The 23,072-nt window shown below is 41.7% G+C and overlaps 1 protein-coding gene across 5 annotated transcripts in view; it reads right to left on the bottom strand.

Annotated features, from left to right (window-relative positions):
• MCF2L2 (MCF.2 cell line derived transforming sequence-like 2) overlaps window positions 1-23,072 on the bottom strand; it is a 508,511-nt gene that overhangs the window by 198,803 nt on the left and 286,636 nt on the right. For all 5 annotated transcript variants that reach the window (XM_077290424.1, XM_077290423.1, XM_077290425.1 and 2 more), the window contains exon 16: window positions 4,162-4,228. In XM_077290424.1, the coding sequence (XP_077146539.1) occupies window positions 4,162-4,228 (67 nt within the window). The remainder of the gene's footprint in view (window positions 1-4,161; window positions 4,229-23,072) is intronic.

The following is a 23,072-nucleotide window of genomic DNA, read 5'->3' as shown; positions in this document are numbered from 1 at the left end:
CCCTAACCCTAACTTTAGCCCCAACCCTAACCCTAACTTTTGACCCAACCCTAACCCTAATGGGAATAGAGAAATAAATACTTTATTTTATTATTGTTCCCTAACTAAGGGGGTGATAAAGGGGGGTTTGATTTACTATTTATAGTGGGAATTTATAGCGGGTTTTTATGTTTGGCAGCTGTCACACACTAAAATATGCTTTTTATTGCAAAAAATAGGTTTTTAAATCAACACATTTTTGAGCTATAATTTTTCCATATTTTGGCCCACAGAGTCATGTGAGGTCTTGTTTTTTGCGAGACGAGTTGACGTTTTTACTGGTACTATTTTTGGACACATGATATTTTTAGATCACTTTCTATTCCGATTTTTGTGAGGCAGAATGAACAAAAACCAGCAATTCATGAATTTCTTTGGGGGGGTTTATACCGTTCTGCGCGTGGTAAAATTGATAAAGCAGTTTCATTCTTCAGGTCAGTATGATGACAGTGATACCTCATTTATTTTTTTATGTTTTGGCACTTTTATACAATAAAAGCTATTTTATATAAAAAATAATTATTTTTGCATTGCATTATTCTGAGAGCTATCATTTTTTTATTTTTCTGGTGATGGAGCTATATGGTGGCTTGTTTTGTGCGGGACAAGATGATGTTTTCCGCGGTGCCATGGTTATTTATATCCATATTTTTGATCGCGTGTTATTCCACTTTTTGTTCGGCGCTATGATAATAAAGCATTGTTGTTTTGCCTTTTTATTTCTCAATGGTGTTCACTAAAGTGGTTAACTAGAGGGACAGTTCTATAGGTCAGGTCGTTACCGACGCGGTGATACTAAATAGGTTTACTTTTATTGTTTAGATTTTTTTAATTCAAATATTTATTTATTGATGGAATAAATATAGATATTTTTATTATTATTTTTTAAAATATTTTTACAATTATTAAAAACCAATTTTTTAGTTCATTCTTACTTTTGCACTTTGTCCCACTATGGGACACTCATTTTGTGCAGGTTGATCGCTTCTATAGCATTAGGGATGGGGGCAGTGTTCTGGATCACTGCGTTGAGAAACACGTGATGGTGTCTCCGCGGTGTTGGATGTTTTGATCTCCCTGAGGTCATTCACCTTTATGTTTATAGTCCTTTTACTAGGCACTGCTCCTAATAGCCAGTTTCCTACTCCACACTGATGAGGGGCAAATACCCCGAAACAGCTGTCTGTGGATGGATAGCATGTTTTGGCATAGGTGGTTTTCCTTTCTTGGATGCTGCCCTTCCCGTGGTTCCTTCCTGGTGAAAGACCTGGCTATTCATTGCTTGGGTTGAGAAACACGTGATGGTGTCTCCGCGGCTTTTCTACATGCATTTGCATATTTCCCATTAGGGATGGGGGCAGTGTTCTGGATCACTGCGTTGAGAAACACGTGATGGTGTCTCCACGGTGTTGGATGTTTTGATCTCCCCGAGGTCATTCACCCTTATGTTTATATGCTATATAAGCTGTCAGCACTGCAGCTTCTGTACACTGACCTTAGAGACTTCCTGACATGCACTGCGCATGACAGGAAGTCTCTCAGCTCTGGAGACCTGGATGTCGTCATGACAACATCGGGTCTCCATGGCAGCGATCGGGACCCCGGCTCCGGAACGCTGCAATCATGTTTGATCACAGTGTTCTGGGGGTTAATATGCCGGGAGCGGTCCGTGACCGCTCCTGGCACTTAATGTCGGGTGTCAGCTATGAGAATCAGCTGACACACAGCCGCGATCAGCCACGCTCCCCCCGTGAGCGTGGCTGATCACCTATAACGTACTATTCCGTCCATGGGAATTAAGTCCCAGGTCACAATGACAGAATAATATGCCCAATGCCAGAAAGGGGTTAAAGATGTGCTACATTTGGTTGCAACCTTTGCATGATGACTGACATGTCTGGAGTACTTTGACTACTCTGCTTATTAACCCCTTGAATGCCTTCATTGATTCCACTGGGGATTGTTAAGTTCACTCTTCTGCCTCACGTCTCTCCCTAAAGCCATGTGCACATATTTTGAATGCCTGCATAAAACGAGTAGAAGCCACTTCAAAAAATGCTCCTTCTGTGGGGAGTTTTTGGAGAAGTTTTCTCATTCTGAAGTGTGTCCTGAAAAGGTTTGAATAGTTTTTTTCCCGATGCACTTTTTTACCCTTTTAAGAACGTTTTAGATCAGGACCTGCATCAAAAATATGACATGCACTTACTTTTTATATAACAGTTTTCAAAATATAAAGGCAGAAAAAATGCTCAAAAGACTGAACGTATAAAGTGCAATGTGGTTTTTAGAATAAAAATTAATAAGAACGTTTTCAGGCATTTTGAAGCTATTTTTCAGGTGTTTTATTCTAAATTGGACAGCCCAAACTACTAAAAAAAACTTTGTGTGCACATAGCCTCATTCTCTGGACTTGACCCTGGCAATGCCACAGAAAAACTACAAGTGCTTTTCACTAAATTAGAATATCATTAAAAAGTTAATTTATTTCAGTTCTTCAATACAAAAAGAGAAACTCATATTATATAGAGTCATTACAGTGATCTGTTTCTCGTGTTTATTTCTGTTAATGTTAATGATTATGGCTTACAGCCAATGAAAACCCAAAAGTCATTATCTAAGTAAATTAGAATATTTTATAACACCAGCTTGAAAAATAATTTTAAAATCCGAAATGTTGGCCTCCTGAAATGTATGTTCAGTAAATGCACTCAATACTTGGTCAGGGCTCCTTTTGCATTAATTACTGCATCAATGCAGCCTGGCATGGAGGCAATCAGCCTCTGGCATTGCTGAGGTGTTATGGAAGCCCAGGTTGTTTTGATAGCAACCTTCAGCTCATCTGCATTGTTGGGTCTGGAGTCGCTCATCTTCCTCTTGACAATTTCCCATAGATTACCTATAGGGTTAAGGTCAGGCGAGTTTGCTGGCCAATCAAGCACAGTGATACTGTTATTTTTAAACCAGGTATTAGTAATTTTGGCAGTGTGGACAGGTGCCAGTCCTGCTGGAGAATGAAATTTCCATCTCCATAAAGCTTGTCAGCAGACGGAAGCATGAAGTGCTTTAAAATTTTCAGGTAGACGGCTGCGCTGACTTTGGTCTTGATAAAACACAGTGGACCTACACCAGCAGATGACATGGCTCCCCAAACCATCACTGATTGTGGAAACTTCACACTAGACCTCAAGCAGCTTGGATTGTGGCCTCTCCACTCTTCCCCCAGACTCTGGGATTTCCAAATGAAATGCAAAATTTACTTTCATATGAAAACAACACCTTCGACCACTGAGCAACAGTCCAGTTCTTTTTCTCCTTGGCCCAGATAAGAGGCTTCTGGTGTTGTCTATTGGTCATGAGTGGCTTGACACAAGGAATGTGACACTTGTAGCCCATGTCCTGGATACGTCTGTGTGTGGTGGCTCTTGATGCAATGACTCCAGCAGCAGTCCACTCCTTGTGAATCTCTACAAATTTTTTAATGGCCTTTTCTTAACAATCCCTTAAGGGCTGCGGTTATCCCAGTAGCTTATGCACCTTTTTCTACCACACTTTTCCTTCCACCCAACTTTCCCTTTAATATGCTTGGATACAGCACTCTGAACAGCCAGCTTCTTTAGCAATTACCTTTACCCTCCTTGTGGAGTGTGTCAATGACTGCCTTCTGGACATCTGTCAAGTCAGCAGTCTCCCCAATGATTGTGGAGCCTACTGAAACAGACTAAGGGACCTTTTTAAATGTTTAGGAAGCCTTGGCAGGTATTTGTTAATTTAACGCGATAATGACTTTGGGGTTTTTATTGGCAGTAAGCCATAATCATCAACATTAACAGAAATAAACACTTGAAATAGATCACTCTGTTTGTAATGACTATATATATGACATTCACTTTTTGTATTGAAGAACTGAAATAAATGAACTTTTTGATGAAATTCCAATTTAGTGAAAAACACTTGTATATTGTATAAGAGAAAAATGAAATGTCAACTAATATAATAATTAGCAAGAATCTTGAAAATGTCATAAATGTCATAAATAAGTAATTATAAAACAGAAGGTGGATTAAAATGGAATTACTAGATGAATGTTGAATGCATTGAGTAGTGGTTTTGAAAGGCTCTTACCTCTATGATACTTTGAAGCTCTTCAACATAGACACGCTCTGTTTCTATCAGTTCATTTATAATATGGCTGTAAAAAAAAAAAAGTATAAAGTTAGTTTAAGACTCACTTCATATTCTTTATTGGAATATAGTGTTGATCTTTACGACATGATGTGTAAACTGTCACAATCACACTTTATACGTGCGCCTATAAACTGTCACATGCCTGCCTAATATAATGTAAGGAATAACTAACCACATAGCATCATTTCTCCGAACAGTTCTTACAACCAGTATAAAAGGAAATGAGTAAAGGAAACTAGCGATGAGCGAACTTGCTCAGATAAGGTATTAGCTGAGCATGCTTGGGTGATAACCGAGTGACTTCGGCATGCTCGAAAAATATGTTCGGGTCCCCACGGCTGCATGTCTCGCGGCTGTTCGACAGCTGCAACACGTGCATGGATTGCTTGTTTGTTAGGCAATCCCTGCATGTGTTGCGCTTTCTAACAGCGAGACATGCAGCAGTGGGGACCTGAACATATTTTTCCAGCACTCGAATAGTACCCGAGCATGCTCAGATAACACCTTATCCAAGCATGTTTCCTCATCACTGGTGGAAACCTCATATTGATCTTTATCCTGTATGCAATGATTAACATTAACTTTATACAAATAGAAGAAAAATTCAGTTTGCAATACACCATTTACAATCCCATTTGGTTCAAGTCTGTGGTCTTTGGTAAGTAAAAAAATATTTTTAGGAATATCAGGTGAGGTCAAATTGTTAGTCCCTATTTCAGCACAAACGATTAGCGGCACTCATGAACTGTGGTGCATTTTACTGGAGTTTTTAAAATTATGTTTTTGATTGCATTAGTCTATTTGTAGAGAAATTGGCCATTTAATATGTAACATTTATACAGAGGATGGATTGGAATAATAGATGGTTGGTAAACGCTACATTATGGCATGACAGGAGGAATAATATCAAACCTTAAATTACTTGAAGACTCAAGTGTGGGAAGAGTCAGTCAAATAAAACTTATTTAGCGACATTAATATATCGCATAGTCATATTCCCATATTTCTATATTAAAATTACAGTGTTACCACAACTTTGTAGATACATACTGTAATGGTTCATTTAGACAGGCAAATAATCATTGAACGAGCATTTACTGGAACTCTTGTTCTTGATTATCGACCTGTATAAACATGCTGGTGATCATTGGACAAAGGAGCAAAACGATTATTTGTCGCGTAATTGGATAGAACCTAGTGGCATATTACCCAGAGATGAGCTACTGATAACATGATGCGTCATGGGGAAAGAATGATCATATATTAACGATCGTTCTGTTTCCATTGTTCTCTCGTCTGAGTAAAGAGGCCAGTAAACGAGTGCTGATCAACTTGTATATTGTTGATTGGTGCTTATTAATGGGAATAATTTGGGCTATCTAATTCTTTCAGACAGCGTTTTTTAAATGTGTATCCTTTCTTTTTTGTAGCTCGTAATATGGTAAATATAAATCTAATGTTCTATTACATGGTGTTTTACTGAAAAAAACATATTCTGTATTAATTTCTTTTACAGATAGCATACATCCAATATAGTCTTTGGAGGGTATTTATAATATCAACTAGATGGTGGCCCGATTCTAACGCATCGGGTATTCTAGAGTATGTATGTAGTTTATTTATGAAGATTTAAAGAATAATGCAATACAACTGAACGAAATTATTAAACAGATCATCAAAATATATAAACCATTACATGAATATCTAACTGTATTTAAATAAATCATTGGACGAAAGAAGTACAGACACTATATTTGTTAAGAATATCAACCCAAAATATTTTTGCACATCACATTGACTGACTGAACTTGTTCAGTAAACGTGACTGAACTACATGGCACTGTGACTGACAGAACTTGTTCAGTAAACGTGACGGAACTACGTGGCACTGTGACTGACAGAACTTGATCAGTAAACGTGACTGAACTACGTGACACTGTGACTGAACTACATCACACTGTGACTGACAGAACTTGTTCAGTAAATGTGACTGAACTACGTGGCACTGTGACTGACAGAACTTGTTCAGTAAACGTGACTGAACTGCGTGGCACTGTGACTGACAGAACTTGTTCAGTAAACATGACTGAACTACGTGGCACTGTGACTGACAGAACTTGTTCAGTAAACGTGACTGAACTACGTGGCACTGTGACTGAACTACATCACACTGTGACTGACAGAACTTGTTCAGTAAACATGACTGAACTACGTGGCACTGTGACTGACAGAACTTGTTCAGTAAATGTGACTGAACTACGTGGCACTGTGACTGACAGAACTTGTTCAGTAAACGTGACTGAACTGCGTGGCACTGTGACTGACAGAACTTGTTCAGTAAATGTGACTGAACTACGTGGCACTGTGACTGACAGAACTTGTCCCATAAACGTGACTGAACTACATCACACTGTGACTGACAGAGCTTGTTCAGTAAATGTGACTGAACTACGTGGCACTGTGACTGACAGAACTTGTTCAGTAAACGTGACTGAACTGCGTGGCACTGTGACTGACAGCACTTGTTCAGTAAACGTGAACGAACTATGTGGCGACCAATCAGCGACGCGGGATTTCCGTTACAGACAAACAGAGAGAAATAGACAATTATATAGTAGATGCATCAGTATTTTATTGGTAGTCCATCAGTGTTTGCATTCATTGGTATAATTTTCTATATAAAATAGTGTGCTGTTTGCTGAAAATGTAGAAAATGAATGCAAATACTGATGCATCTTGAATCACACCATGTCCGTATTACAAAGCCATATTATAAGCTACTAAAGCCTGCAATCCTAGGAAGTGTAGGTGTCTCAAAAAGGCACTATAGAAATAGAAAAAAATTAAGAAGGGGATGTGTGCCAGGACAAAATAAGTCATATCAATAATTAAAATATAATGAACATTATTAAGTACAATTAATAAAAACAACAACATACAATTAAATCCGGCAGTACTGACAAGGATTAAAATTGGTGGGTGAGCACCCGTGGGTATAATATATGGATAAAGGTATAATGTATGGATCACAGATAAATATGAAATACAGTTAAGAATGAATCAATATTCAAGAGTATATAAACAAACAACTATGTAAAGGTTTCAATACCAGGAAAAGTTAGTGTACCTCACAGGGAGGTAATGGGTAATAAATATGGAGAGTCAGTTGTAGTAAGCTCACCCACCAAATACCCGACACACGTTTCACAAATGCTTCATCAGAGGCCATATTACAGACAAGCAATTATGGAGCATAGAGGAAAGGTAAAAGTGGCAGCAGTTCAGTGATTAGAATTGTGCAGGAAATGGATTTGATACACATAAGAAACATGTGATGTCTGTTTTTGCTAATTTTATTGATATAGGCCCCTCCCAGCCTAAAAATAGCAGCCCACAGCTGCCCAAAAAAGGTGCGTCTGTTAGATGTGCCAATGCTGACGCTTTGCCTGGCTCTTCCCAGATGCCCTGTAGCAGTGGTGAGTGGGGTTCATATTTGTGGGGTAGATGTCAACCTTTGTACTGTCATCAAGCCCACGGTTTAGTAATGGAGAGGCGTCTATAAGACACCTATCCATTACTAATCTTATAGTTATATGGTAAATAAAGACACAGCCAGAATAAAGTCTTTTATTAGAAACAAAACAGTTTTCCTTTTATATTTAAAAATAACAAACAGTTATACTCACCAAACACCTAATTCCACCGAAGCCCTTGTTCTCCTGTAATAAGACTAAAATTAAAAAAAACAATATACCATACCTGTATGTCGTTCTGTCCCACGCCGTAATCCATGTCTGGGGGATAAATAGTTTTCAACCTGGACGGTGCCAAGATGCGACCATCCAGGCTGAGAACCACTGGTGAATGAGCTGCTGCTAGCGCAGCATCATTGACCAGCGGTGACATCATCGAGGTTCCCAGCCGGGCTGAACTGCGGTGACCTCAGGACCGTGGGAAATGCCAATGATGAGGTCACCTCAGTTCAAGCTCACTATCTTCACTGCAAATAGCAGAAATTGTCACGGCGATCTGCTGTGATTGCCGGCAGAGCAGGGGAGAATGATGAGAGCGGGCTTCAGCACCCAGTGCCGGGGAATAGCACTTACTGTAGCGCTTCTTCCCTGACATCTGTCCGTGTGGTACTGATGCGGCACATGGACGGACACGGATATCTCCGGTACCAGTTTTTATAGCACCGGAAATAAATGGACGTGTGAAACTGGCCTAAAGCTGAGTGGCCGCCACACCGAAAGCCCATCTGCCAGGAGGAATAAGTCAATTTCCTCCCAGCAGCCGGGCTTTCAGAGCTGACTGACAGCTGGCTCTGTACTGATGCACTGCAGAGCTGGCTGTTAGTCAGTGCCAGAGCAAGGTTAGAGCCGCTGCTCTCTATAAACAGAGTGACGACCGATCCCGCGCCAGCGCCACCCCCGTTACTTAAACCCGATCACTGCTGGGAGGAATAAAGTTAATTTCCTTCTGGGGCTCTCAGTGCAGGTGCTGGGCAGGTTCAGAATGCTATTAACCTGCATATTAACCCCACATCTTCAGGTTAACCCCTTTCTGCTAGCTGACGGGATAGTACGTCAGCTGGCAGTATCCCCCCGCTTTGAGGTGGGCTCCGGCGGTGAACCCACCTCAAAGCCACGACATGTCAGCTGTTTTCAACAGCTGACATGTGCTTGCAATGGGCGTGAGCGGAATCGCGATCCACCTGCGCCCAATAACTAGTTAAATGCCGCTGTCAAACTCTGACAGCGGCATTTAACTAGCGCTGCCAGTCACGTGGCCGGAAGTACGCGCACCGCTGACCCCGTCACGTGATCGAGACCTCTATGGTTGCAGATGGCAAATTGCTATGAGTGCCACCCTGTGATTGGCGCTCATAGCAAGCCTGTAATTCTGCTGCATAGAGGTGACCTGTGCATCACCTCTATGTAGCAGAGGCGATCGAGTAGTGGATGTTTCTAGCCTCCCATGGAGGCTATTGAAGCATTCCAAAATTTAAAAAAAAAAGGGTTTAAAAATATAAAAAAAATACAAAAAAAATACAAAAGTTCAAATCACCCCCCTTTCGCTCCAATCAAAATAAAACAATCAACAACAAAAAAAAAACCTAAACATATTTGGTATCGCCGTGTTCAGAATCGCCCGATCTATCAACAAAAAAAAAAGAATTAACCTGATCGCTAAATGGCGTAATGAGAAAAAAATCAAAACGCCAAAATTAAGTTTTTTTGGTCGCCGCGACATTGAATTAAAATGCAATAATGGGCGATCAAAAGAACGTACCTGCACCAAAATGGTATCACTAAAAATGTCAGCTCGGGACGCAAAAATAAGCCCTCACCCGACTCCAGATCACGAAAAATGGAGACGCTACGGGTATCGGAAAATTGCGCAATTTTATTTTATTTTTTTTAGCAAACTTTGGAATTTTTTTTTATCTTTTAGATAAAAGAGAACCTAGACATGTTTGGTGTCTATGAACTCATAATGACCTGGGAATCATAATGGCAGGTCAGTTTTAGCATTTAGTGAACCTAGCAAAAAAGCCAAACAAAAAACAGTGTGGGATTGCACTTTTTTTGCAATTTCATTGCACTTGGATTTTTTTTCCCGCTTTCTGTTACACGACATGCAAAATCAAATGATGTCGTTCAAAAGTACAACTCGTCCCGTAAAATAAAACCCTCACATGGCCATATTGACGGAAAAATAAAAACATTATGGCTCTGGAAAGAAGGGGAGCGAAAAACAAAAAAAAACCGGGGGTTGTTTTTTCCACATGACAGATACCCTTTAAGTGAAAAAAGATAAAACATTTGTAAAAAATATTTTTTTGCTTTGAGTCGCCATTTTCTGAGACCTGTATCCTATTTGTATTTAAATCGAATGCACTGGCAAGGGCTTATTTTTTGAGTGACAAACTGAAATTTATTAATACCATTTTTGGCTGTATACAAGGTTTTGATTGCATTTTTTTAGGGAGGAAAAGTGACCAAAAAAACCCACATTTTCTTTTTTTCTCGTTGCAGAGTTTACCGATCAGGTTAATTATCTTTATATTTTGATAGATTGGACCAATACCACGTATGTGTCTTTTTAAAAAAAATAAAAAATAAATTTCAATGAGTAAAAAGGGAGGATGATTTCAGCCTATTTTTTTTTTAAATGTATTTTTTATTTTATTTATTAGATCACTTAGGGGATTTGAATCTGCGATTGTCCGATCACTTGTAGTGTATACAGCAAGACAAAAATATTGCAGCACATTGTATAAATACAGTCTTGACCAAACGTTTTGGCACCCTTGGTATTGGTTCCAGAAAATGAAATATTTCTCCCAGAAAAATATTGCAATAATACTTTGCATGTATTGGAACAACACAAAAAAAAACAGAGGAAAAAGAGGAAAATTGGACATCATTTCACACAAACCCCCCAAAATGGACAGGACAAAATTATTGGCACACTCAATTTAATATTTGGTTGCACACTCTTTGGAATATATAACTGTAATTAATCGCTTCCTATAACCATCACCAAGCTTCTTACACCTCACAACTGTAATTTTGAACCAGTCTTCTGTTGCAAACTGTCATATTTGAAGGGTGCCTTCTCCCAACAACAATCTTAAGATCTCTCCACAGGTGTTCAATGGGATTTAGATCCGGAACCACTTCAAAACTCTACAGCTCTTTTTTCCATCCATTTCTGGGTGCTTCTTGAAGTATGTTTGAGGTAATTGTCCTGCTGGAAGACACATAACCTAGGACACAAACTCAGTGTTCTGACACTGGACACTACATTGAAACCCAAAATCCTTTGGTGAACTTCAGAGTTCATGATGCCTTGCACACAGTCAATATATAGATAATTGGTCTGCACACTTTTTAGAAAGGTAGATGGGTGGTGCTGGTATAGTGGACCAAGGTCCCAAATAATAGTAACTTAGAATTATACCGCACTCACAAGTGGAATATCATGCAACACATGAACAATTTATTGCGTACATAAACAACGTAGCATCACTGTACAAAATGCAATCATAAAGCGTTATGAAAAAATGACGTTTCGGACCCACCAATAAACACAATAAATTGCACACAGTCAAGGCATCAAGAGTAAACTTTTATGAATTTTTCTGTGCTCTCTATGTCCAAGGAGAATAGCTACAGTGCCATGAGTTGTAAACTTCATTACTGTTAATATTTTTAAACAATTTGGTTCTCAGGTCCTCAAACAGTTCTGTTCTCCATGCTTAGTGGGCCACACAGACACACAATGCAAACATTTAAACTAAAGTAGAAGGGAATTATCACACACTCAAACCCTAGCAACAGTCCCAGATGAATCCACCAAATGCTTTCACCAATAACAACCAGCAAGTACTACCAGCCATGCAGCAAAAGCTAGCTCTGACAATGAGTACTAGTCAGGGCCCAGAATATATAGGAGATGGGAGTGGTCAATGGTGAACAGCCAAGAGCCTTAATGCAGGAACGCTTCCAGGAGCTCTCAAATGAACAGATTAACCCCTGCACTGCTAAAAGAAACTTGTACCATTTAATATGAAGGTGAAGTGCTTCTAATCAGTGCAGGAATAGGAGAAATCAGATGCTGCGGTCTTCTGGCTTCTCTCTGTCGTGGTAAACCCGTGACAGTGAGTTTGAACAAGCATCACATGATTGAGACAAAGTTGTGTCCCCATAATTTTGACAGCAGCATTTAAATGGATAAAGAGACAGATTAATATAGCCAGTATCTGCCACATTTGGAGAGCGCTTCGTTCCTGAGCCATGTCCACACATGATCACCCCCATAATTATGTATATTATATTGTGCTAAAGGGTTAAACAAAGTGCAGCATTTGAATGAACACGGTAAAGAGACATGTGAAATCAGATTCATTCACTAAATGCTTACACGTCTGTTTTTCACGTACCTTGCTAAGGTGACCAGTTCCATTTACTCTCAAGGCTCACTCACATGGCTGTCAATTCTCTCACGCGAGAAACTTGGGCCGATTATACTAATGACACTCTGATCAAACTCTGTTACCTTAGTGTGATGTGATTCTCTTGCATGAGAAAATCGGAGCACAGGTGTAGAGAAGACAGAGAACTTAAGTTCTCCATCTTCTCCATTGTCTGTGTCCGTGGTAATTGGACTGCACTCGGATGACATCTGAGTGCAGTTTGATGTTTCACACGCACCCATAGAATTGCATGGGTGCACGTGATCCTATTATCGAATGCACTCACAGCATGCTGCAATTGTTTTCTCATACCGAATCAGCGTAAGAAAAAAAATTGCAGATCTGCACTGCAACATAGTATAACATTGGGCCTAGTTCTACCCAATAAAACATCACATAGAACTCGGCTGTGGTATACACTAGTGTAAGCGAGCCCTCAGTCACTACATTTACCCAAAACCTCCACATTATGGAGCGTCGCTTTTTGGTCTTTTTCTTAGGCCTGTTTCACACGTCAGTGGCTCCGGTACGTGTGGTGACACTGACTCATGTAGACACATTAAAATCAATGTCTCTCTGCACATGTCAGCATGTTTTCACGGACCGTGTGTCCGTGTGCAAAACACGGAGACATGTCAGTTTTCGTGGGAGCGCACGGACCCATTAAATTCAATGGGTGCGTGTCAACACATACCGCACACGGATGCCGTCCGTGTGCTGTCCGTGTGCCGACTGAGGACCACACGGACCGTGCAGGAGACAGCGATACAGTAAGCGCTGTCCCCCCTGCGTGTGGTGCTGAAGCCGCCATTCATTCCTTCTCCCCCGCTTGCATTAAAATACTCACCCAGCTCCCACGATGTTTCCTTTCAGCGCCGCAGCTTGTCCTGTATGAGCGGTCACATGGTACTGCTCATTACAGGGATGAATATGCGGCTCCACCCCTATGGGAGTATTGTAATGCAAGCGGGCAGGCGCACAGGGGGTGGGATGCGGGAGGTGATCGGGAACTTTATTTTAAAAACAAAAAAAATTAAAAAAACATGATTTTTCATTCCTTCTCTCCAGCGAACGCTGCTGGGGAGAAGTAATGAAAGGCGGCTTCAGCACCACACGCAGGGGGGACAGCGCTTACTGTAGCGCTGTCTCCTGCATGGTCCGTGTGGTCCTCAGTCGGCACACGGGCGGCACACGGCTGCCACACGGGCGGCACACGGCTGCCGCACGTGTGCCACACTGATGTGCCACGTGAGTACACGGACACGGATAACTCCGGTACCGATTTTTCCGGTACCGGAATTATCTGGACGTGTGAGACTGGCCTTAAACTGCTTCCTTTTTACGAGGTAATAATACCTTATTTATACTTTACAGCAATTTTGTAAGTGGAAATAACTGAAGCAAGCATTACCAACTCCACCTCATTACAAGGCTAGAAAAAGAATGTGACAAGCATAGACACCTAACAAACAGGGATTCTCTGCATGTGTTGCAGCTGTCAAACAGCCTCGAGACATGCAGCTTCGGGGACTCGAACATAGTTTTTGAGCACGCTGAAGACACTCGATTAGCACATGAGCATGCCAGGATCACACCTTATCTGAGCACGTTCGCTCATCACTATTTAGTACCCTTGACTATCTAGGATGTAGTGGAGGAAGTATTCCATTGTCAGGAAGTATCACCGATGTTACACTTTGCCTAGGGTGAGTACACGACTATCAAAAAGTTATGCTTTCTTATTCCACCATTTGAACTTTTGCTAGACTGAGTCCTTCCTCATTTGCTGACCTTTGGCATAGGAATAAATAGATCTAAATACAATGGCATTGACTGGCAATCATTTTGACTTTATGGCTGTAAAACAGCACTGCAGGAAGATGAATGGAAATGGTTGTATTCACACGCAGCCAACCAGCTGCCACGTACATGTGGCGATGTCTTCCTGTGTAACAGTTGAGAGACCTGCATGCCATAAAGTGGTAGTATTATTTCTGAGAAACCTTTAGCTTCTACTGTTTGCTATTTCTCTGGACAAATTACAATATTTTCTGGGGTTTGGCAAACAAAAAAACAATGAATTTCACAAAGACAGGCACATGTATACATATTCTGTACTCTAAAATGGTAAGGTGTGCTAGGAATATTGGTTTTGCTAATAGGCCAAATATTGATTTATCCACCAAGGGCCTGATTTCAATCATAAAATGAGACACAAAAGCACTCCAGTCCTCTCCCCACCCAGTGATTTTATTAGTGATGAGCAAATATACTCGTTACTCGAGAGTTCTCTAGCACGCTCGGGGGTCCTCCGAGTATTTTTTAGTGCTCGGAGATTTAGTTTTCATCACCTCAGCTGAATGATTTACAGCTATTAGCCAGGCTGAGTACATGTGGGGGTTGCCTGGTTGCTAGGGAATCCCCACATGTAATCAAGTTGGCTAATAGCTGTAAATCATTCAGCTGCGGCGATGAAGACTAAATCTCCGAGCACTAACAAATACTCGGAGGACACCCGAGCGTGCTTGGGAAATCTCGAGTAACGAGTATATTCGCTCAGCACTAGATTTTATGCATGTTAGGTATTTTGGAAAAAAAATGATGAGGAATCCAGCTCAACAAGATAGTGAAAAAAAACTTTTCTTTATTCACTTGGAAAATGTGTTCAGTGGGGGATAAAAACATCACTCATGATTATCATGACTAACGGTGCTTGGTCACCAGGAACGCGTTGATATCGCATTTTATTCTCTGTAATTGCTGATGTTTTTATCCTCCACTGAACACATTTTCCAAGTGAATAAAGAAAAGCTTTTTTCACTTCTTGTTGAGCTGGATTCCTCATCATTTTCTTGATTCTTCCACGCCCTGACACAGCGGTTCCGTGCTCCGAGTCTCCAAGGATGTCGACCATGGTGAGCTGGACTTTGTTTGATTAGGTATTTTGGCGCAATGTGTGACTTTTTGCACTAAAAAGTCACAAAACAGATCAAAGACTTAAAAAAGGGCCAACTACCATGGGACAAAAAAGTGACTCAATACAAATTGCAAATGAGGAAAAGGAGCCAAAGTCCTTCAGTTTTCTAATTAAAAAGGAACAAAATGTGCAATAAAGTATCAATATTACATTCTTCAAACAACGTGCGGCATTGCAAGGAATATGGTGAAGAAATATATAAGACCGACGTCATTCACATGGTTCATGTACCTTTCCTATCTATGTTTTCCAAAAATAGAGCATGTACCCACTATAGTATATAATAGGAATGTGCACATACTCTTTTTTGAGTTTTTGAGTCACTTTTTTCTTTCATTTATAGCATATCTTATTTTTTAAAACTAAGTATGTTTAGTTGGGGTGTGTTCCCCATAGGCTGCTCTGTAGAAAAAAAGATTTGTGAAAAAAATGTATTACTGAAATGTATGAACAAAATAATGAAATAAACCCCTTTAAAACCTGCATGAAGTTCATTGCATTGCAAGTCTTAATTGAAAAAAAAAGGCGTAGGAATCCTAATGGCTCATGCAGACATCTGTGTACCTCGGTCCGAGATCAGACTGCAATGCACGGACTGGCGGCTCCTGACCCAAACGTGACAGTGCCATAGAAATACATGAAGCGGTCATGCTGACCTGTGGCCAGTCTGTACATTGCAATCTGATCACGTACTGAGAGCCACAGACGTCTGTATGAGCCCAATGTTCACATGTTGCATTTTTTCAGCAGCTTTTTTTCAGCCTTTTTTTGTTCAGCTACATTTTACAGTACCAGCAAGATCTGAGATTTCAGAAATCTCATGCATACATTGTTTTTTTCTGTTTTATCAGAACAGCTTTGTTTTTGCAAAATGCAGAATGTCACTTCTTTCAGCGTTCTTGCAGCCTCTTTCATGGATAGTGCAAAACCGCTGCAAAAACTAAGCCTAAAAAACAGCAAAAACTAAGCTAAACCTGCTTTTTGTACGTAGCTTAAACACAGCGGAAATTTGGCATAAAAAAGCTGCAAAACCGCAACGTGTGAACACAGCCTCAGGCTAAAGGTACCTTCACACGAAACGACATTATAACGATATCGCTAGCAATCCGTGACGTTGCAGCGTCCTCGCTAGCGATATCGTTTCGTTTGACACGCAGCAGCGATCAGGATCCTGCTGTGATGTCGCTGGTCGCTGAATAAAGTCCAGAACTTTATTTGGTCGTCCGATCGCTGTGTATCGTTGTGTTTGAAAGCAAAAGCAACGATACCAGCGATATTTTACACTGGTAACCAGGGTAAACATCGGGTTACTAAGCGCAGGGCCGCGCTTAGTTACCCGATGTTTACCCTGGTTACTAGCGTAAAATGTAAAAAAAACAAACAGCACATACTCACATTGCGTCCCCTGCAGTCTGCTTCCTCCTCTGACTCAGCGCCGCAAAGTGAAAGTGAAAGCAGCACAGCGGTGACGTCACCGCTCTGCTCTCACTGTACGGCGCTCAGTCAGTCAGGAAGTGGACGCAGGGGGACGTGAATGTAAGTATGTGCTGTTTGTTTTTTTTAGATTTTACGCTGGTAACCAGGGTAAACATCGGGTTACTAAGCGCGGCCCTGCGCTTAGTTACCCGATGTTTACCCTGGTTACCAGGGGACCTCGGCATAGTTGATCGCTGGAGAGCGGTCTGTGTGACAGCTCTCCAGCGACCAAACAGCGACGCTGCAGCGATCGACATCGTTGTCGCTATCGCTGCAGCGTCGCTTCGTGTGAAGGTACCTTAAGTTCTCATGACAAGTTTTGATGTTGCAGAATTTCTGCACTTATTAGCTAAATTTAGTTCACTTGTGTTTTTTACATGTGTTTTTATTGCATTTCTGGCACGGCAGTTTTTGTTCCCTTTTGACATGACATATTTTAAGTAAAGCTGCTTTGATTTTGGCTTTCATAAAACTTTATTTGATGTAATGTGCAGATTACATGCATTTTAGTGCATTTCCGAAGCACCTGGATGCGTTATTTTACCTGCGGATCTCATTCAAGTCTATGACGTAATTTTGCAAATAAATAGCTTCTTTATCGCAAGAGAAAATGACATTGCGGATTTCAAAAACGCACCGCAGGGCAGTTTACAATGCTTAAAAAAGCGCGATGACACTAAATAAAAAAAATAATTGCTGGAACTGTAGCACGCTGCGTTTCATTGTGTTTTTAATTCATTTTTAACGCTGCGTTTTTGACTCTTTGTGGTCTGTCATGTTTTAAACTAAGATGCTTTGTTTTTTATGTGGCTTTGACAAAACTTTATTGATACAGTCATGTGCAGATTACATGCGTGATGGAGGTGTTTCCGCCACAGAAATGCACTAAAAATTCACTTTTTTTTTTTACTTGCAGATTATCTGCATCTGATGTCAGTCTACGGGACGCACGTAACACTCAGCGTATCTGCAAGAGATGACATGTTGCGGCTTTGAAACTGGCATCGCAGCTCAGTTTATGCCAAGTTAAAAAAATATCAACGAGCAGATTTCTATAAATCCCATCTCAGTGGTTAGCCTTGCAGCGCCGGGGTCCTGGGTTCAAATCCCACCAAGGGCAACATCTGCAAGGAGTTTGTATGTTCTCCCCGTGTTTGCGTGGTTTTCCTCCGGGTACTCCGGTTTCCTCCCACACTCCAAAGACATACTGATAGGGAATTTAGATTGTGAGCCCCAATTGGGACAGTGATGATAATTTATGTTAAAGGGACTCTGTCACCTGAATTTGGAGGGAACAATTTTCAGCCATATGGGCGTGGTTTTCGGGTGTTTGATTCACCCTTTCCTTACCCGCTGGCTGCATGCTGGCTGCAATATTGGATTGAAGTTCATTCTCTGTCCTCCATAGTACACGCCTGCGTAAGGCAAGATTGCCTTGTGCCGTGTATGGAGCACACCACATCTCCTGGGCAGGGGAAGAAGCAAAAGACAATACTGACATTACAGCAGGGGATCACAGTGGATTCACTTTGTGAGGTAAAATATTACAGTTTTTTAAAAATATTTTACCTCACAAAATGTATCATCTGCGATCTCCTGCTGTAATATCAGTATGGTCTTTTGCTACCTCCCCTGCCCAGGAGATGTTGTATGCTCTGTACATGGTCAGACACAGTCAATTTTTAAAATGAACTTTTGTTCGTGGGAAAACCCCTTTAAAAAGCAATTATCAACACCAACATGGCTCCTCATAAAAAGTACGCCAATGACAATGAAAGGAAAGCAGCAAGGACACAACGTTGAAGACAACAACGGGCAAATGAGACTCTTGAAGAGCAACTGCATCGCTGGGACAAAAACAATGCATATAAGTGTAGGCATCAAGTACATGAGTCCCCTGATGCAAAAGTCATTAGATTATCACAGGATGCCATTAGGCAACAACAGCGCCGCATACCTGCCCCCATCGTGACATTACCGCCCTCCTGATGCGATAGCATCGGGCCTCCATCTAGTACAATATAAATGTGGAGCAGGTAGCCATAGCACCGCCGCAGCCAATCAGATCACGGCTCATAGCTTCCAACTTTCCAGGTAAGAGCTGTAAGGTGATTGGTCGGCGCGGAGAGCACTTTCCCGGCAGCAGTTTGTACGTCTCTGTCCACACTAGACGTAAGACAATACGGTCCGTTTTTTACGGCCGTAATACGCAGAAATGTTCCCAAAATAGTCATCCATATGTCATCCGTAGGCAGGGTGTGGCAGCGTATTTTGCGCATGGCATCCTCCGTATGTAATCCGTATGGCATCCATACTGCGATATTTTCTCGCAGGCTTGCAAAACCGACATCTAATGGATTTATGGGCTCAAATGTTCGGTAAAACATATATACAGTATATATATATGTCATTGACACATATATATATATATATATATATATATATATATATATTTATTTATTTAATTCAGTGCGATATAGCAGAAAAGCCGGTAATTCAATTGCCGGCTTTTCATTTCTCCTTCCCAAACCCGACATGATATGAGACATGGTTTACATACAGTAAACCATCTCATATCCCTTTTTTTTTTTTTGCATATTCCACACTACTAATGTTCGTAGTGTGTATGTGCAAAATTTGGGCACTGTAGCTTGTAAAATAAAGGGTTAAATGGTTGAAAAAATTGGCGTGGGCTCCCGCGCAATTTTCTCCGCCAGAGTGGTAAAGCCAGTGACTGAGGGCAGATATTAATAGCCTAGAGAGGGTCCATGGTTATTGCCCCCCCCCCCTGGCTACAAACATCTGCCCCCAGCCACCCCAGAAAAGGCACATCTGGAAGATGCGCCTATTCTGGCACTTGGCCACTCTCTTCCCACTCCCGTGTAGAGGTGGGATATGGGGTAATAAAGGGTTAATGTCACCTTGTTATTGTAAGGTGACATTAAGCCAGATTAATAATGGAGAGGCGTCAATTATGACACCTATCCATTATTAATCCAATAGTACGAAATGGTTAATAAAACACACACACATTATTTACAAGTATTTTAATGAAATAAAGACACAGGGTGTTGTAATATTTTATTATACTGGTAATCCACCTGATGACCCTCGTTCTGTAACAAAGGAAAAATAAAAAAACAACAATATCTCATACTTTCCGACGCTCATGTCAAGTCCCACGAAGTAAATCCATCTGAAGGGGTTAAATCATTTTACAGCCAGGAGCTGTGCTAAAGCAGTGCTCGTGGCTGTAAAACCCCCGGGAATGAATGGAGCGCAGGGTGACCTGTAGTTACCTTGAGTTGCAGTGAGGCGCCCTCTGCTGGATGTCCTCATATATACTCGAGCGTGGGAACTTTTACCAGGCTCCAGTTCAGGAGGACATTTCATTAAAATACTTGTAAATAATGTGTGTGTTTTATTAACCATTTAGTACTATTGGAGTAATAATGGATAGGTGTCATAATTGACGCCTCTCCATTATTAACCTGGCTTAATGTCACCTTACAATAGCAAGGTGACATTAACCCTTCATTACCCCATATCCCACCGCTACATGGGAGTGGGAAGAGTGGCCAAGTGCCAGAATAGGCGCATCTTCCGGGGGGGCCAATAACCATGGACCCTCTCTAGGCTATTGATATCTGCCTTCAGTCACTGGCTTTACCACTCTGGCGGAGAAAATTGCGCGGGAGCCCACGCCAATTTTTTCCACGATTTAACCCTTTATTTTACAAGCCACAGCGCCCAAATTTTGCACATACACACTACTAACATTAGTAGTGTGGAATATGCAAAAAAAAAAAGGGGATATGAGATGGTTTACTGTATGTAAACCATGTCTCATATCATGTCGGGTTTGTGAAGGAGAAATGAAGAGCCGGCAATTGAATTACCGACTTTTCTATAGAACACCGCTGCGTATTTCTCGCAGGCAGGCGCGGACTGGGCCGGGTGGCAAAGGGGCATGTGCCCCCCGGGCCGGTCACCAAGCAGCTGATTCGGGCTGCTGGTGGCCGGCGCTGTGTTCTCTGTGTCCTGGCAGCTGCCTCACAGTGGAGCAGACACGCCCCCTGCCCCTGTGTGCGGCCGGCCGGCTGCTGAGGAAGAGGGAACACTGCTGCATGTAACTGCTGGAGATCTGCATGTGGACGGCTCACACATCAGTGAGTACCTTCAGCTCTGTGTGCGGTGAGGGGATGGACGCTGCTGCTCACCTCCTGATTAGTCCGGGGCCGGTCCCTATAGTATCAGTGGCCGCTCTGCTGATGCTCACAGATTTATTGCAGGAGTCTGAACTTTCACCCTGTCAGTGCCAGGTCATCGGCTCCAGAGTTACCAGACTGCAGGAAAGTTCAGTCTCCTGCAATAAATCTCCCTATACTGAGAGTGAGCAGAGACTGTCTACAGAACCCAGCACTGGAGTGATCACGCCTGAACCTGGTGACTGGACATCACATGCTATATACATGGCCCCGTATATATACAGTGCATGTATGTCGTGGGCCAGGTGCAGGATTGATCCATCCAGTGTATATAACATTGTGTACCTGTGCCTATAGTATACCCCTATCGGGCGTAACTACAGAGGTTGCAGCGGGGCCCGGAGTGCTAAGGGGCCCCTAAGCACGCTGAGCTACAAAATGGGCCGCCGGCCCTCTAAATCCTCTGCACAGGCCATGGTGCGTGCTCTCTTGGTGAACGCGCTGACCAAGGCCGTGGCGGCCCACATGAGCACGGCCCTCGTTCTTGCTTGCGTACATGGCTGCCGCCTTTGTCAGTGAGGGAAAACAGGAGAGCGCACGCACCAGGGCCTGTGCAAAGGTTTGAAAAGGCCGCCACCGCGCGCAGAGATGCCTGAGCCTTACTGTGTCTGACCCTGGTCAGAACCAGTGTCAGAGAACAGTGCTCTCCTCACCAATCCCCGGCCTGCATCTGCTCCACATCCTCCGCACCTCCGATGCTGGCTGGACAGTGGACCCTCCTCATCCTCCCCTATCTCAGATGAGACCCAAGATGAAAACTTTTTTATGTATATGCAGCATTTGCAGTTTGACCTGTCTAATGTATATTGACTGTTGTATATGCAATATATAAGTGATACTGCGATTATATACCGCAGTAGCAGTATCACCTATATAATGTATGTACAGCAGTCTATATACATTATATAGGTGAAACTGCGGTACATACATTATATAGGTGATACCACTGTGTGTAATATACTGCGACCGCTGTGTATAGCCCATATAGGTCAGCCGCAGTGTATATGTGTGTGTGTGTGTATATGTGTGTGTATATATATATATATATATATATATATATATATATATACACATACACACACAGAGCGCCTGGCCTATATGGGCTATACATAGCGGTCGCAGTATATTACACACAGTGGTATCACCTATATAATGTACGTATCGCAGTCGCAGTTTCACCTATATAATGTGTGAGTGAGTGTGTCTATGTATGTGTGCATGTATGTGTGTATGTATGTATATATATATGTGTGTGTGTGCATGTATGTATGTGTATATATATATGTGTGTGTGTGTCTATATGTGTGTGTGTATGTGTATATATATATATATATAATACATATATATGTGTGTGTGTGTGTCTATGTATGTGTGTGTGTGCGTGCGTATGCATGTATGTGTGTCTATGTATGTATGTGTTTGTATGTATATACATATATATATGTGTGTGTCTGTCTATGTGTGTGTGTGTGTGTAATTATGTGTGTCTATGTATATACCGTATGTATATACAGTGCCTACAAGTAGTATTCAACCCCCTGCAGATTTAGCAGGTTTACACATTTGGAATTAACTTGGCATTGTGACATTTGGACTGTAGATCAGCCTGGAAGTGTGAAATGCACTGCAGCAAAAAAGAATGTTATTTCTTTGTTTATTTTTTTTTTTAAATTGTGAAAAGTCTTTTCAGAGGGTCATTTATTATTCAACCCCTCAACCCACCAGAATTCTGTTTGGTTCCCCTAAAGTATTAAGAAGTAGTTCAGGCACAAAGAACAATGAGCTTCACATGTTTTGATTAATTATCTATTTTTCCAGCCTTTTCTGACTATTTAAGACCCTCCCCAAACTTGTGAACAGTACTCATACATGGTCAACATGGGAAAGACAAAGGAGCATTCCAAGGCCATCAGAGACAAGATCGTGGAGGGTCACAAGGCTGGCAAGGGTTACAAAACCCTTTCCAAGGAGTTGGGCCTACCTGTCTCCACTGTTGGGAGCATCATCCAGAAGTGGAAGGCTTATGGAACTACTGTTAGCCTTCCATGGCCTGGACAGCCTTTGAAAGTTTCCTCCCGTGCCGAGGCCAGGCTTGTCCGAAGAGTCAAGGCTAACCCAAGGACAACAAGGAAAGAAGCTCCGGGAA

Source organism: Ranitomeya variabilis, chromosome 2, assembly GCF_051348905.1.
Source record: "Ranitomeya variabilis isolate aRanVar5 chromosome 2, aRanVar5.hap1, whole genome shotgun sequence".
NCBI lineage: Eukaryota > Metazoa > Chordata > Amphibia > Anura > Dendrobatidae > Ranitomeya > Ranitomeya variabilis.
The sequence above is the reverse complement of the archived record's forward strand: the minus strand, read 5'-3'. Positions and strand labels throughout refer to the sequence as shown.